Source organism: Haematobia irritans, chromosome 3 (assembly GCF_050003625.1).
Source record: "Haematobia irritans isolate KBUSLIRL chromosome 3, ASM5000362v1, whole genome shotgun sequence".
NCBI classification, from domain to species: Eukaryota; Metazoa; Arthropoda; class Insecta; order Diptera; family Muscidae; genus Haematobia; species Haematobia irritans.
Genome location: NC_134399.1, coordinates 8,492,871 through 8,505,545, shown reverse-complemented (window position 1 = coordinate 8,505,545; position 12,675 = coordinate 8,492,871). Strand labels below are relative to the sequence as shown.

General features: G+C 29.4%; 3 protein-coding genes across 3 annotated transcripts in view; all 3 read right to left on the bottom strand.

The window, feature by feature from the left end:
• The window catches only part of RpLP2 (ribosomal protein LP2), a 507,190-nt gene that overhangs the window by 361,510 nt on the left and 133,005 nt on the right, over positions 1-12,675 (bottom strand). The gene's annotated exons all lie outside the window — the stretch shown is intronic.
• LOC142230606 (farnesol dehydrogenase-like) lies at positions 1,297-3,453 on the bottom strand. The gene is made up of 2 exons (XM_075301245.1): positions 2,698-3,453; positions 1,297-1,637 (listed from the first exon to the last, which is right to left on the bottom strand). The coding sequence occupies exons 1-2, from the start codon at positions 3,277-3,279 to the stop codon at positions 1,443-1,445; spliced, it is 777 nt and encodes a 258-aa protein (XP_075157360.1). The 5' UTR covers positions 3,280-3,453; the 3' UTR covers positions 1,297-1,442.
• On the bottom strand, positions 9,428-11,392 carry GlcAT-I (Glucuronyltransferase I). Its single transcript, XM_075299130.1, has 2 exons — positions 11,005-11,392; positions 9,428-10,915 (listed from the first exon to the last, which is right to left on the bottom strand). The coding sequence occupies exons 1-2, from the start codon at positions 11,217-11,219 to the stop codon at positions 10,204-10,206; spliced, it is 927 nt and encodes a 308-aa protein (XP_075155245.1). The 5' UTR covers positions 11,220-11,392; the 3' UTR covers positions 9,428-10,203.

Sequence of the window (12,675 nt, the reverse complement as noted above, 5' to 3'; positions counted from 1 at the left end):
TTTGACAAAATTTTCTATAAAAATAAAATTTGACAAAATTTTCTATAGAAATAAAATTTTTACAAAATTTTCTATAGAAATAAAATTTTCACAAAATTTTCTATAAAAATAAAATTTTTAAAAATTTTTCTATAGAAATAAAAAATTGGCAAATTTTTCTATAGAAATAAAATTTTGACAAAATTTTCTATAGAAGTAAAATTTTGACAAATTTTTCTATAAAAATAAAATTTTGACAAAATTTTCTATAAAAATAAAATTTTTACAAAATTTTCTATAAAAATAAAATTTTTACAAAATTTTCTATAGAAATAAAATTTGGACAAAATTTTCTATAAAAATAAAATTTTGACAAAATTTGCTATAAAAATAAAATTTTTACAAAATTTTCTATAAAAATAAAATTCTCTATAAAAATAAAATTTTCTATAGAAATAAAATTTTGACAAAATTTTCTATAGAATAAAAAATTTACAACTTTTTCTATAGAAATAAAATTTAAAAAAAATTTTCTATAGAAATAAAAAATTGACAATTTTTTCTATAGAAATAAAATTTTGACAAAAATTTCTATTGAAATAAAATTTTTGCAAAATTTTCTATAGAAATAAAATTTTGACAAAAATTTTAACAAAATTTTCTATATAAATAAAATTTTGATAAATTTTTCTATAAAAATACAATTTTTACAAAATTTTCTATAGAAATAAAATGTTGACAAAATTTTCTATAGAAATAAAATTGTGACAAAATTTTCTGTAGAAATAAAAAATTGACACATTTATCTATAGAAATAAAAAATTGACACATTTTTCTATAGAAATAAAATTTTAACAAAATTTTCTATAGAAATAAAAATTTTAAAAAATTTTCTATAAAAATAAAATTTTGAGAATAACAACAAACATAAATTGTTTTCTCTTTTCAGCTGACTTTTTGATGTTTTAGAAAACTTTTCGGTTGTATCTACCACAAATTTCTATGGCTGTAGCCTAGCCTATATAGCTTCCTGAACAGAAAAAAATATTATTTGTCTTCAATCGCGAAATTAAATGATCCAATTAATATTTAATTCAAATATATTCAATCACAGAAATGATAGTATCAATCACCTAAGTCAATTAAAAAATTAATTGATACAATTTTTTATTTGATTTCATGATTTTTGTTTCAATTTAAAAAATTTGTGGAACTAATGAAATTTTTAATTGAATAGTTGTTAAAATTCTATTACAATTTTAAGTGGAAAAATTTTGGTGATAATTTTTTCTGTGTTGTATAAAAAAAAAATTTAAATAATTTTGTTCGTGTTTATTTCAAATCCTTTTAATGACAATTTCCATTAATGTTACATAGAATTTTTCCAATGTATATAATATTTATTAATTTACATTTATATCCACTAAAGAAATCTGATTTTCCTAAAGTATTTGATGTGATGCCTAGTATTTTTCACTGGATGGTACCATCAACAGTTCAGCTATAGTCACATGTTGAGGTGAACCCAAAATAAATGAAACACCTTTGGCAACATCTTCTGGTTTCAAAGGATCGACAAAGTGGAGGAATTCATCTAAATCGTTTGACAATGGTTCTTTTTTGCCAAAATCCGTATCTGTCAAGCCGGGACTAATAGTCTGTAATGATACACAAAGAAAATGTTATTAAAAATGAGTCGAGGAAACAAACAAGATACACTTTCATTAAGAAAAAACTTTACCTATTTGATTTTCCTACAAATTGGGAAAATTACTTTTCCAAATAGAAATAAAATGTTGACCCAATTTCCTATAGAAATAAAATTTTAACAGCATTTGCCATAGAAATAAAACTTTGACAACATTTTCTATGAAATTAAAAATTTGGACAAAATTTTCTACAGAATTAAAAATTTTGACGAAATTTTCTATAAACTTAAATTTGACAAAATTTTCTATAGAATTCAAAACTTGGACAAAATTTTCTACAGAATTAACAATTTTGACAAAAGTTTCTATATAAATAAAGTTTTGACAAAATTTTCTATAGAAATAAAATTTTGACAAAATTTTCTATAGAAATGCAATTTTAATAAAATTTTATATAGAAATAAAATTTTCAGAAAATTTTCTATAGAATTAAAATTTTGACACAACTTTCCATAGAAATAAAATTTCGACAATATTTTCTATAGAAATAAAATTTCGACAAAATTTTCTATAGAAAAAAAATTGACAAAATTTTTTATAGAATTAAAAATTTGGACAAAATTTTCTACAGAATTAACAATTTTGATATAATTTTCTATAGAATTAAAATTTTTAAAATGCACTTTTAATAAAATTTTCTATAGAAATCAAATTTTGGCAAAATTTTCTATAGAGATAAAATTTTGATAAATTTTCTTTCGAAATAAAATTTTTACAAAATTTTCTATGGAATTAAAAATTTGGACAAAATTTTCTACAGAATTAAAAATTTTAACAAAATTTTCTATAGAGATAAAATTTGGACAAAATTTCCTATAGAAATAATTTTTTTTTATAATAATAAAATTGTGACAAAATTTTCTTTAGAAATAAAATTTTGAAAAAATTTTCTATATATATATAAAATTTTGACAAAAATTTCTATAGAAATGACTCGAGTGGCAACCGTGGCTATATCCCCACCCTATGGTGGAGAGGGTATACAAATTATTCACATAAGGATACATACCGACAATCGTATAAGTTTGTCATCAGCCATTTCTCTCCTTAGAACTTCGTTTGTTGCTCTCAATGCATGTTTCGACACAGGATACAAATTAAAACCACAACCGGGAATAGCTTGTGGAATTGTATGACCCAATAGACTATTCACATTGATCACATGACATTCTTCACCAAATTCCATGGCTTTTTTCATTAGACGATATGCCTCCTTAGTACAATAAACTGACCCCATTAGGTTTATATCAATGACACGTTTCAAAGCCTCATCGTTGCCAGCATCCAATAGTCTTGAAAATTCACACGTCCCAGCGTTATTAATTAGAACATGCATTCTTTGGGCAAAACGTTGCTCCAACCAATGAAAAGCTGTACGCAACGAAGGCAAGGAGGTGAGATCACATTCACGGGGAAAGAAACGATCTTTTTGATTCTGAGGTAGTGTGTCTTTCAATTCTTCCATGGCCTTGAGACGACGAGCTAAGCCAATTACAATCATATCGGCATTTAAAAGCTCCTTGCAGATAGCCCAACCTATGCCAGCACTAGCTCCAGTAACAACAGCAACCTTTCCGCGCCAACGTTCCATTTCAATTGAATTTACCAAGGGCTGTATACGAGATCAAGGATATTGGAATGTTTGTTCCAATTGCAATTGCAGTGCAACTTGCCGCTGCTTAGTTTCGTAACTGTGCAGTGTTTGAAATGACTTTCGATACTAATACCCGTTTGGTACTGCACTTGGGGTATAATTATTTCGTTTTTTTGTATTTCATGCGGTTTTATTAAATATGAACGGGAATGTCTTAGTTAACTAACACCCATATGCAATTGCCAAAAAGCATTGAACTCAAGTTGAACTGCTTTTTTGTACTTCGAATTAGTGTTTGAATTTGTTCTGAACAAAAATTCGCTGTTAGCTTTGTCTGATTCATGGCAATATTTATGGCTTATGGCACGGTTATTGAACGCTGCTCTCAAATTCAAATTACTAAAATTTTGTAAATGAAATAAAATTTGAAAATTCATATAACGATGCCAAACAAGAAGTTCGAGATTCAAAAAAAAAAAAAACAAAACAAACATGCAACAGGAAATCGTTAAAAGAACGCTTCCGAAAGCATACACCGCGAACAATACAAATCGATAAGAAAAAAAATTATCATTTTTATGTAATCTTTGCTTAAATCTTATACAATGTAATAAAAAATATTTAATTTATACACTAAAAAAATATTATTAAAATACAATTCATGAAAATTATTAGATTTTAATTAAATTTTGCCCATTGTGAGCAAATATTCCTTCTCCCATTTTAGGAAAATGGGAGAAGTTTGCTTAAATTGAGTTCATAAGTCTCTCAATTGAGTAAATTTTACTAAAATTGTACCTGTCTTGATCTTCATATAGCACTAAAGATATTTTAACAATTTTTAAATCCAATTTTTTGACAAAATCTTCTAAAGACTTAAAAATTTTGAAAAATTTTCTATAGAAATAAAACTTAAAGAAAATTTTCTATAGAACGAAAATTTTGACAAAATTTGCTATAGAAAGAAAATTTAGACAAAATATTCTACAGAAACAAAATTTTGACAAAATTTTCTATAGAAATAAAATTTTGATAAAATTTTCTATAGAAATAAAATGTTGACAAAATTTTCTAAAGCATTAAAAATTTTGAAAATTTTTCTATAGAAATAAAACTTTAAGAACATTTTCTACAGAAATAAAATACTCACAAAATTTTTTCAAAAAAATTACAATTTGACAAAATTTTCTATAGAAATAAAATTTTAACAAAATTATCAATAGAAATAAAATTTTGATAAAATTTTCTATAGAAATAATATTTTGACAAAATTTTCTAAAGAATTAAAAATTTTTATTTCTATAGAAAGTTTTGTTAAAATTTTATTTCTATAGAAAATTTTGTCCAAAATTTTATTTCTATAAAAAATTTTGTCAAAACTTTATTTCTATAGAAAATTTTTTCAAAATTTTATTTCTATAGAAAATTTTGTCAAAATTTTGTTTCTATAGAAAATTTTGTCAAAATCTTCTATAGAAAATTTTGTCAAAATTTTATTTCTATAGAAAATTTTGTCAAAATTTTATTTCTATTGTAATATTTGTCAAAATTTTATTTCAATCGAAAATTTTGTTAAAATTTTATTTTTAAATTTTGTCAAAATTTTATTTTTTAAAAAATTTTGTCAAAATTTTATTTCTATAGAAAATTTTGTAAAAATTTCATTTCTATAGAAAATTTTGTCAAAATTTATTTCTATAGAAATATTTGTCAAAATTTTATTTCAATCGAAAATTTTGTCAAAATTTTATTTCAATCGAAAATTTTGTTAAAATTTTATTTCTATAGAAAATGTTGTCCAATTTTTATTTGATAATTTATTTATTATTTATTTCTATTGATAATTTTGTCAAAATTTTATTTCTATAGAAAATGCTGTCAAAATGTTATTTCTATCGAAAAAATTTTGTCAAAATATTATTTCTATAGAAAAAATGTTGTCAAAATTTTATTTCTATAGAAAATTTTGTCAAAATTGTATTTCTATAAAAAAATTTGTCAAAATTTTATTTCTATAGAAAATTTTGTCAAAATTTCATTCCTGTAGAAAATTTGTCAAACTTTTATTTCTATAGAAAATGTCGTCAACATTTTAATTATATAGAAAATTTTGTCCCAATTTTACTTCTATAGAAAATTTTCTATAGAAAAGTTATGCAAATTTTATTTTTATAGAAAACTTTGTCAAAATTTTATTTCTACACTCATAGAAAATAGTCTGCTAAAAATAGCAGACGATGTGTGCTATTATATTTGTATACTTCAGGGTCTAATGAACAACAAATTATAAAATATTTAGGTTATAAATTTTTTCACAATGCATATTTAAGAACCAAATGTAGGTTTTTGGGATATTTTTTCCACTGTAATATACTTACAAGCTCCTATACTATCAGCAAACATTTTGTTTGCTGTTATGCCTCAATTTTGGGAGCCACCGTGGTGCAATGGTTAGCATGCCCGCCTTGCATACACAAGGTCGTGGGTTCGATTCCTGCTACGACCGAACACCAAAAAGTTTTTCAGCGGTGGATTATCCCACCTCAGTAATGCTGGTGACATTTCTGGTTTCACTGGAATGTGGAACGCCGTTCGGACTCGGATATAAAAAGGAGGTCCCTTGTCATTGAGCTTAACATGGAATCGGGCAGCACTCAGTAATAAGAGAGAAGTTCACCACTGTGGTATCACAATGGACTGAATAGTCTAAGTGAGCCTGATACATCGGGCTGCCACATAACCTAACCTAACCTATGCCTCAATTTGATAAATATTCAGATTTTTGGGAAAATACTATATTGTTTCAATTGTGTAAGAATAGCGCCTAAGTTGACATTTTTATTTGTTGCAGTCAAACTAAAAAATATGTTAGTGTAATCGAGATTAAACCAGTAAGGAAAGTCTAAAGTCGGGCGGGGCCGACTATATTATACCCTGCACCACTTTGTAAAGGGTGATTTGTTAAGAGCTTGATAACTTTTTTTTAAAAAAAAACGCATAAAATTTGCAAAATCTCATCGGTTCTTTATTTGAAACGTTAGATTGGTCCATGACATTTACTTTTTGAAGATAATTTCATTTAAATGTTGACCGCGGCTGCGTCTTAGGTGGTCCATTCGGAAAGTCCAATTTTGGGCAACTTTTTCGAGCATTTCGGCCGGAATAGCCCGAATTTCTTCGGAAATGTTGTCTTCCAAAGCTGGAATAGTTGCTGGCTTATTTCTGTAGACTTTAGACTTGACGTAGCCCCACAAAAAATAGTCTAAAGGCGTCAAATCGCATGATCTTGGTGGCCAACTTACCGGTCCATTTCTTGAGATGAATTGTTCTCCGAAGTTTTCCCTCAAAATGGCCATAGAATCGCGAGCTGTGTGGCATGTAGCGCCATCTTGTTGAAACCACATGTCAACCAAGTTCAGTTCTTCCATTTTTGGCAACAAAAAGTTTGTTAGCATCGAACGATAGCGATCGCCATTCACCGTAACGTTGCGTCCAACAGCATCTTTGAAAAAATACGGTCCAATGATTCCACCAGCGTACAAACCACACCAAACAGTGCATTTTTCGGGATGCATGGGCAGTTCTTGAACGGCTTCTGGTTGCTCTTCACTCCAAATGCGGCAATTTTGCTTATTTACGTAGCCATTCAACCAGAAATGAGCCTCATCGCTGAACAAAATTTGTCGATAAAAAAGCGGATTTTCTGCCAACTTTTCTAGGGCCCATTCACTGAAAATTCGACGTTGTGGCAGATCGTTCGGCTATTCATGATGAAATGTCAAAGCATACTGAGCATCTTTCTCTTTGACACCATGTCTGAAATCCCACGTGATCTGTCAAATACTAATGCATGAAAATCCTAACCTCAAAAGAATCACCCTTTAGATCTAAATTTTCGATACCATATCACATCCGTCAAATGTGTTGGGGGCTATATATAAAGGTTTGTCCCAAATACATACATTTAAATATCACTCGATCTGGAAGAATTTGATAGACTTCTACACAATCTATAGACTCAAAATTTAAGTCGGCTAATGCACTAAGGTGGAACACAATTTTAGTAAAAAAATATGGGAAACATTCAAATCTGAAGCAATTTTAATGAAACTTCGCAAAAGTTTATTTATGATTTATCGCTCGATATATATGTATTAGAAATTTAGGAAAATTAGAGTCATTTTTACAACTTTTCGACTAAGCAGTGGCGATTTTACAAGGAAAATGTTGGTATTTTGACCATTTTTGACGAAATCGGAAAAACATATATATGGGAGCTAAATCTAAATCTGAACCGATGTCAACCGAATTTGGCACGCATAGCTACAATGTTAATTCTACTCCCTGTGCAAAATTTCAACTAAATCGGAGTAAAAAAATTGGCCTCTGTGGTCATATGAGTGTAAATCGGGCGAAAGCTATATATGGGAGATATATCCAAATCTGAACCGATTTCAACCAAATTTGGCACGCATAGCTACAATGCTGATTCTACTCCCTGTGCAAAATTTCAACTAAATCGGAGCAAAAAATTGGCCTCTGTGGTCATTTGAGTGTAAATCGGGCGAAAGCTATATATGGGAGATATATCTAAATCTGAACCGATTTCAACCAAATTTGGCACGTATAGCTACTAATTCTACTCCCTGTGCAAAATTTCAACTAAATCGGAGTTAAAAATTGGCCTCTGTGGTCATATGAGTGTAAATCGGGCGAAAGCTATATATGGCAGCTATATCTAAATCTGAACCGATTTCAACCAAATTTGGAACGCATAGCTACAATGCTGATTCTACTCCCTGTGCAAAATTTCAACTAGATCGGAGCAAAAAATTGGCCTCTGTGGGCAAATGAGTGTAAATCGGGCGAAAGCTATATATGGGAGCTATATCTAAATCTGAACTGATTTTGCTGATATTTTGCCAGTTTTTCGAGACTCATAAAATATTCGGATGTACGAAATTTGAGGAAGATCGGTTGATATACACGCCAATTATGACCAGATCGGTGAAAAATATATATGGCAGCTATATCTAAATCTGAACCGATTTTTTCCAAAATCAATAGGGATCGTCTTTGAGTCGAAACAGGACCCTATACCAAATTTTAGGACAATCGGAATAAAACTGCGAGCTGTACTTTGCACACAAAAATACATCAACAGACAGACAGACAGACGGACAGACAGACAGACAGACAGACAGACGGACATCGCTAAATCGACTCAGAATTTAATTCTAAGACGATCTGTATACTAAACGATGGGTCTCCGACTTTTCCTTCTTGGCGTTACATACAAATGCACAAACTTATTATACCCTGTACCACAGTAGTGGTGAAGGGTATAAAAATAGCAGACAATGTTTGCTATTACAGCAAACAGTGACTGCTTTCCCTTTTTCAGCCGACTTTTTGCTTTTTTAGCAGACTTTTCTGCTGTCCCTAACAAATTTCTTTGGGTGTATGGAACATTTTGTCAAACTTTTATTTCTATAGAAACTTTTGTGAAAATTTTGTTTCTGTAGAAAATTTTGTGAAAATTTTATTTTTATAGAAAATTTTATCAAAATTTTATTTCTAAAGAAAATTTTGTCAACATTTTATTTCTATATAAAGTTTTTACAAAAATGTCTTTCAATACAAATTTTTTAATGTTTATTCCTGTACAAAATGTTGGCAAAATTTTATTTCTATAGAAAATTTTGTTCAAATTTTATTTCTATAGAAATTTTTGTCAAAATTTTATTTCTACAGAAAATTTTTCCAAAATTTTACTTCTATTTAAAATTTAAAAAAAATACCGATTTGACGAAAATAAAAACTAATAGTTTTTTGGACCAATTTTGGTCCGATCGGACCAAAATGGCAACCATGTGGAACACCACAAAAATCCAGAAATCGAAAATACTACATCAGAGAATTTTGGTAGTAGACACAGCACAAAAATCTACTAAAATACTAAAACTCCTGTCGTGTATATAATTATGAACCGCATCGTAGCAAGAAATTGTGCACCACATTTCTATCGGATTGTATGAACTTTGTTTTTCTATTGCTGGTTTGTTTGTCTAATTTTTTCATATTTGTGGAACAAACTCTCTTGAGTTTTTCTTACCTATTTTTCGATTCAATTTATAGGCAATAATTAGTTTCCTTCTTAATTCTAAAAATTTTTAAGGTTTATATTTATTTTCAACATATTATTTGTCATCCATGTTAGCATGGCAACGTTCTCTGGAAGACAGCGTATAAGTGGCGACAATAATAATTTAAAAACATAAAATCTCATTCTAACTAAAAAATAACCTGCATTTTACAAATGTGTATCCAAATTCGCAAAAAAAAAACAAATATTTTCTGTTAGGATAATCTCGAAAAAAGGAGAGTAAGACAATAAAACATTTAACATAGAAGATCTGTTAAAAATTGACCATGAATAAAAATATGAGTAAAATGGTCAAAAAAAGTGTTTAATAAGCAAATCCCAAAATTGTTATGATGTTTTATGTAGTGACGGTTTGTTTGATTGTCCTGTTTTTAGTAAGATTCTTTTTCAAGAAACATTTGAACAAACTATTGATTTCAACTTACATATAATAAATTATTAGATTATTTAACTATCTAAAATAAATTATTTCTTTCGAAAGTTTTATCATACATATGTAGAAATGTAATAACTCATTCACATTAGACTCGAAATCGACAAAAAAGTGAATTTGAAATCTATTTTTTATAAGGCAAATGAAAAATTAATTCTAATTAAAGTGGATTTTGGAGGTGTCATGTGAATGAGGTTTTAGCGGCAATAAACAAAAAATCGACAAACTGTAATTTGCGGACATTTCGCCAGTGACATACTAACGAAGCGAGTACATTGTAAGAATACTAAGTGACACTAAGATTCAAATATTTCAAAAACAATTACACCTCCATTCCCTCATCAGATTTTTTGCCTTGTTTGTTCAAAGCCTCTTCATTGGTTAATTTCGTTTTTTCAGTTCGTGTATGCCAAACTAAAACATCACGACAATTATTGGCTAAGGGTTGCAGGCGAGATCTAGTAGTTAAATGTCTTAAAATCTCACTTTCCTGATAACCACGCTGAACTTCATAACTGAAAACTGCCTGTGGATACTTAAAAAATAATTCAGTGCTTATAGCAAAGCCAGCCATATCAAGTGGGAATGGCCTCTCTGGACGCCATACTGAATTAAAGCCTTCCACTTCATTTGTTGATGGATTAAGTAAAGGCTTCTCCACCATAAGACCCCCAACCAGACCAACCGGCCATACTCCAACACGTTCTGGTTCGATTTTTGACATCTCAGAAAATAACTCTACACTATAGGAATTATCATCGTCCATAAAGAAGACAATACTATGTTTGTCTGCATCGGCATTTGTACGAATCCATGAGAGGGCCAGATTCCTTTGCTCTACACCACGAGGCTTTATCCAGTTGGGATCGTTATTCTTCAACTTGAATGCTGTAGGAGTTTTGACATTCAATTGTGTTGATCTCTGTGTTAAACCAGCTCTTTCCAGTAAAGTTCTAACCAAATCGCTAGTTTTTTCTGCATCCTCCACTATTATCCAATGCAAATTTGGCACCAGCATAAATATATGCGACAACCTATGATCCAGAGTACAAAAGATATTAGTCATACATACATATATGTATATTTTTTATCTTTCGAAATCGCTAACATCATGCCAACTCACCTTGTTAGTTCTGCCTTTTGCTGAGGTCTCGCATAGGTTGGTGTTATGCAGTAAATAATAGGCAGATCACCATCTTGCTGTTTAGCGTACATAGCCTGGAGGTATTCAGGGCCATTACAGGTTCTACGGCCATTACGATGGACCATTAAAAGTATGACTAAAAACACTATAATTAAGACTAAAACCTGTCTTGGCCTGATGCGGACTTCAGACATATTCCTCAAAAGTTTATCAAATACAAAGAAAGAGCGAGGACTATTATTTTAACCGAAACAAAAATGTATAAGTTATTAGTTTTTATTGAAAATTTTATAAAAAATATGCGAACAATGGAACGGATACGATAAGAAATGAAAAAAAGTAAACAAAAAGCCGTCAAATGGTAATAATAACAATCAGCCGGGGATACATTGACCGTTGACAGAACTTCATATTACCAGAACGTATAGTAACGTAATATCCCAGAATCAAGAGCTGAGTAATTAATGAACATTTGAATTCAAATCATTTTCAAACTAATTATTTTGTATATTTCGAATAACTTGAGAAATGGAATAACGTAATTTGGAATAAAGGTAGGTTCGCATTATCGCTCTAAAATATTTATTTTTACACACTTTTACTATTCTTTAACAATTAATTTTAAATAAAATATAAAATTAATATAAATTAGCCAGAACCAAGTTTTAATTTCGTTCGGCTTTTTCAGATTTTTGTTCGATTTTAGCAGCTAAACTCGGGATTTAGTATATAAGGGGCTAGATCGACGTACATAACGGGCTAGATCGATTCAGGAGGTGATTCTTTGCGATCAGTTTAATATGTAACCCTCCGATTTGTGCCAAGCTCCCTATGGAAGTTTTTGAATTTTTTGTTGTAGGAAGTGTTTTGCGATTATATAAAAAAGACAGATTTATGTATAAAAAAGACCACAGTGACCTCACCACATATCGAGGGGTAAGAACAATATCTGATTGGTAATGCTTCACATAAAGTTATATCAGTGTATAACGTAGGGTTAAAGAATGAGCATATCACACTGAGGTGACAGACGTTGGGTGATGACCAGCTTCTATTGGTTCAACAGCATTGTTACCATTTTGGCCGATCGGACCAAAATTGATCCAAAAGATTTTGAATTTCTAAATTGGTCTGATTTTTGGACCAAATGGAATTTACCATTATCAAGAATTTGGTCAAATTTATCCAGTTTTTCTAGTGTTTTAATTTTTTATTACTTAGGCAATAGTATTTCCAAAACTATGGGATTAGATGCCATCCCAATAATTCTTATACGAATATGCACCAGAAGTGAAATAGTGGGATTATGCTGTACGAGATCTTATATAAAGCTTATATGGACCGTTATGAATTGTCCGTGTCCTGGAAGGGTTGGAGGTATGCTCCCGCACAGCCACTATCTCCCATTCTGGCCACCCACGTCACTATGAATCACAGTGTGATTATCACACCACACGCATTATATTATGGATACAAAGATTCTAATGTATTTTCTTAAGAAGTTAAATCGGGAGATTGTTCTTCATGGGACCTATGCCAATATAAACCTAATACGAGTCTCTATTTTACCAAACTTTGACCAAGTAACAGATTTAAAATTTTGAAAAGTCGACTTTTTGCAAGTCAATTTTGCAAATTTAAAAAAAAAGT

Bases quoted from the DNA above. Each gene is read 5' to 3' on its own strand.
- LOC142230606 (XM_075301245.1), bottom strand. From the start codon at position 3,279: ATGGAACGTTGGCGCGGAAAGGTTGCTGTTGTTACTGGAGCTAGTGCT. The intron at 1,638-2,697 runs GTATGTATCCTT...GTATCATTACAG, and splicing joins ACAAACTTATACGATTGTCG to ACTATTAGTCCCGGCTTGAC.
- GlcAT-I (XM_075299130.1), bottom strand. From the start codon at position 11,219: ATGTCTGAAGTCCGCATCAGGCCAAGACAGGTTTTAGTCTTAATTATA. The intron at 10,916-11,004 runs GTGAGTTGGCAT...TCTGGATCATAG, and splicing joins CAAAAGGCAGAACTAACAAG to GTTGTCGCATATATTTATGC.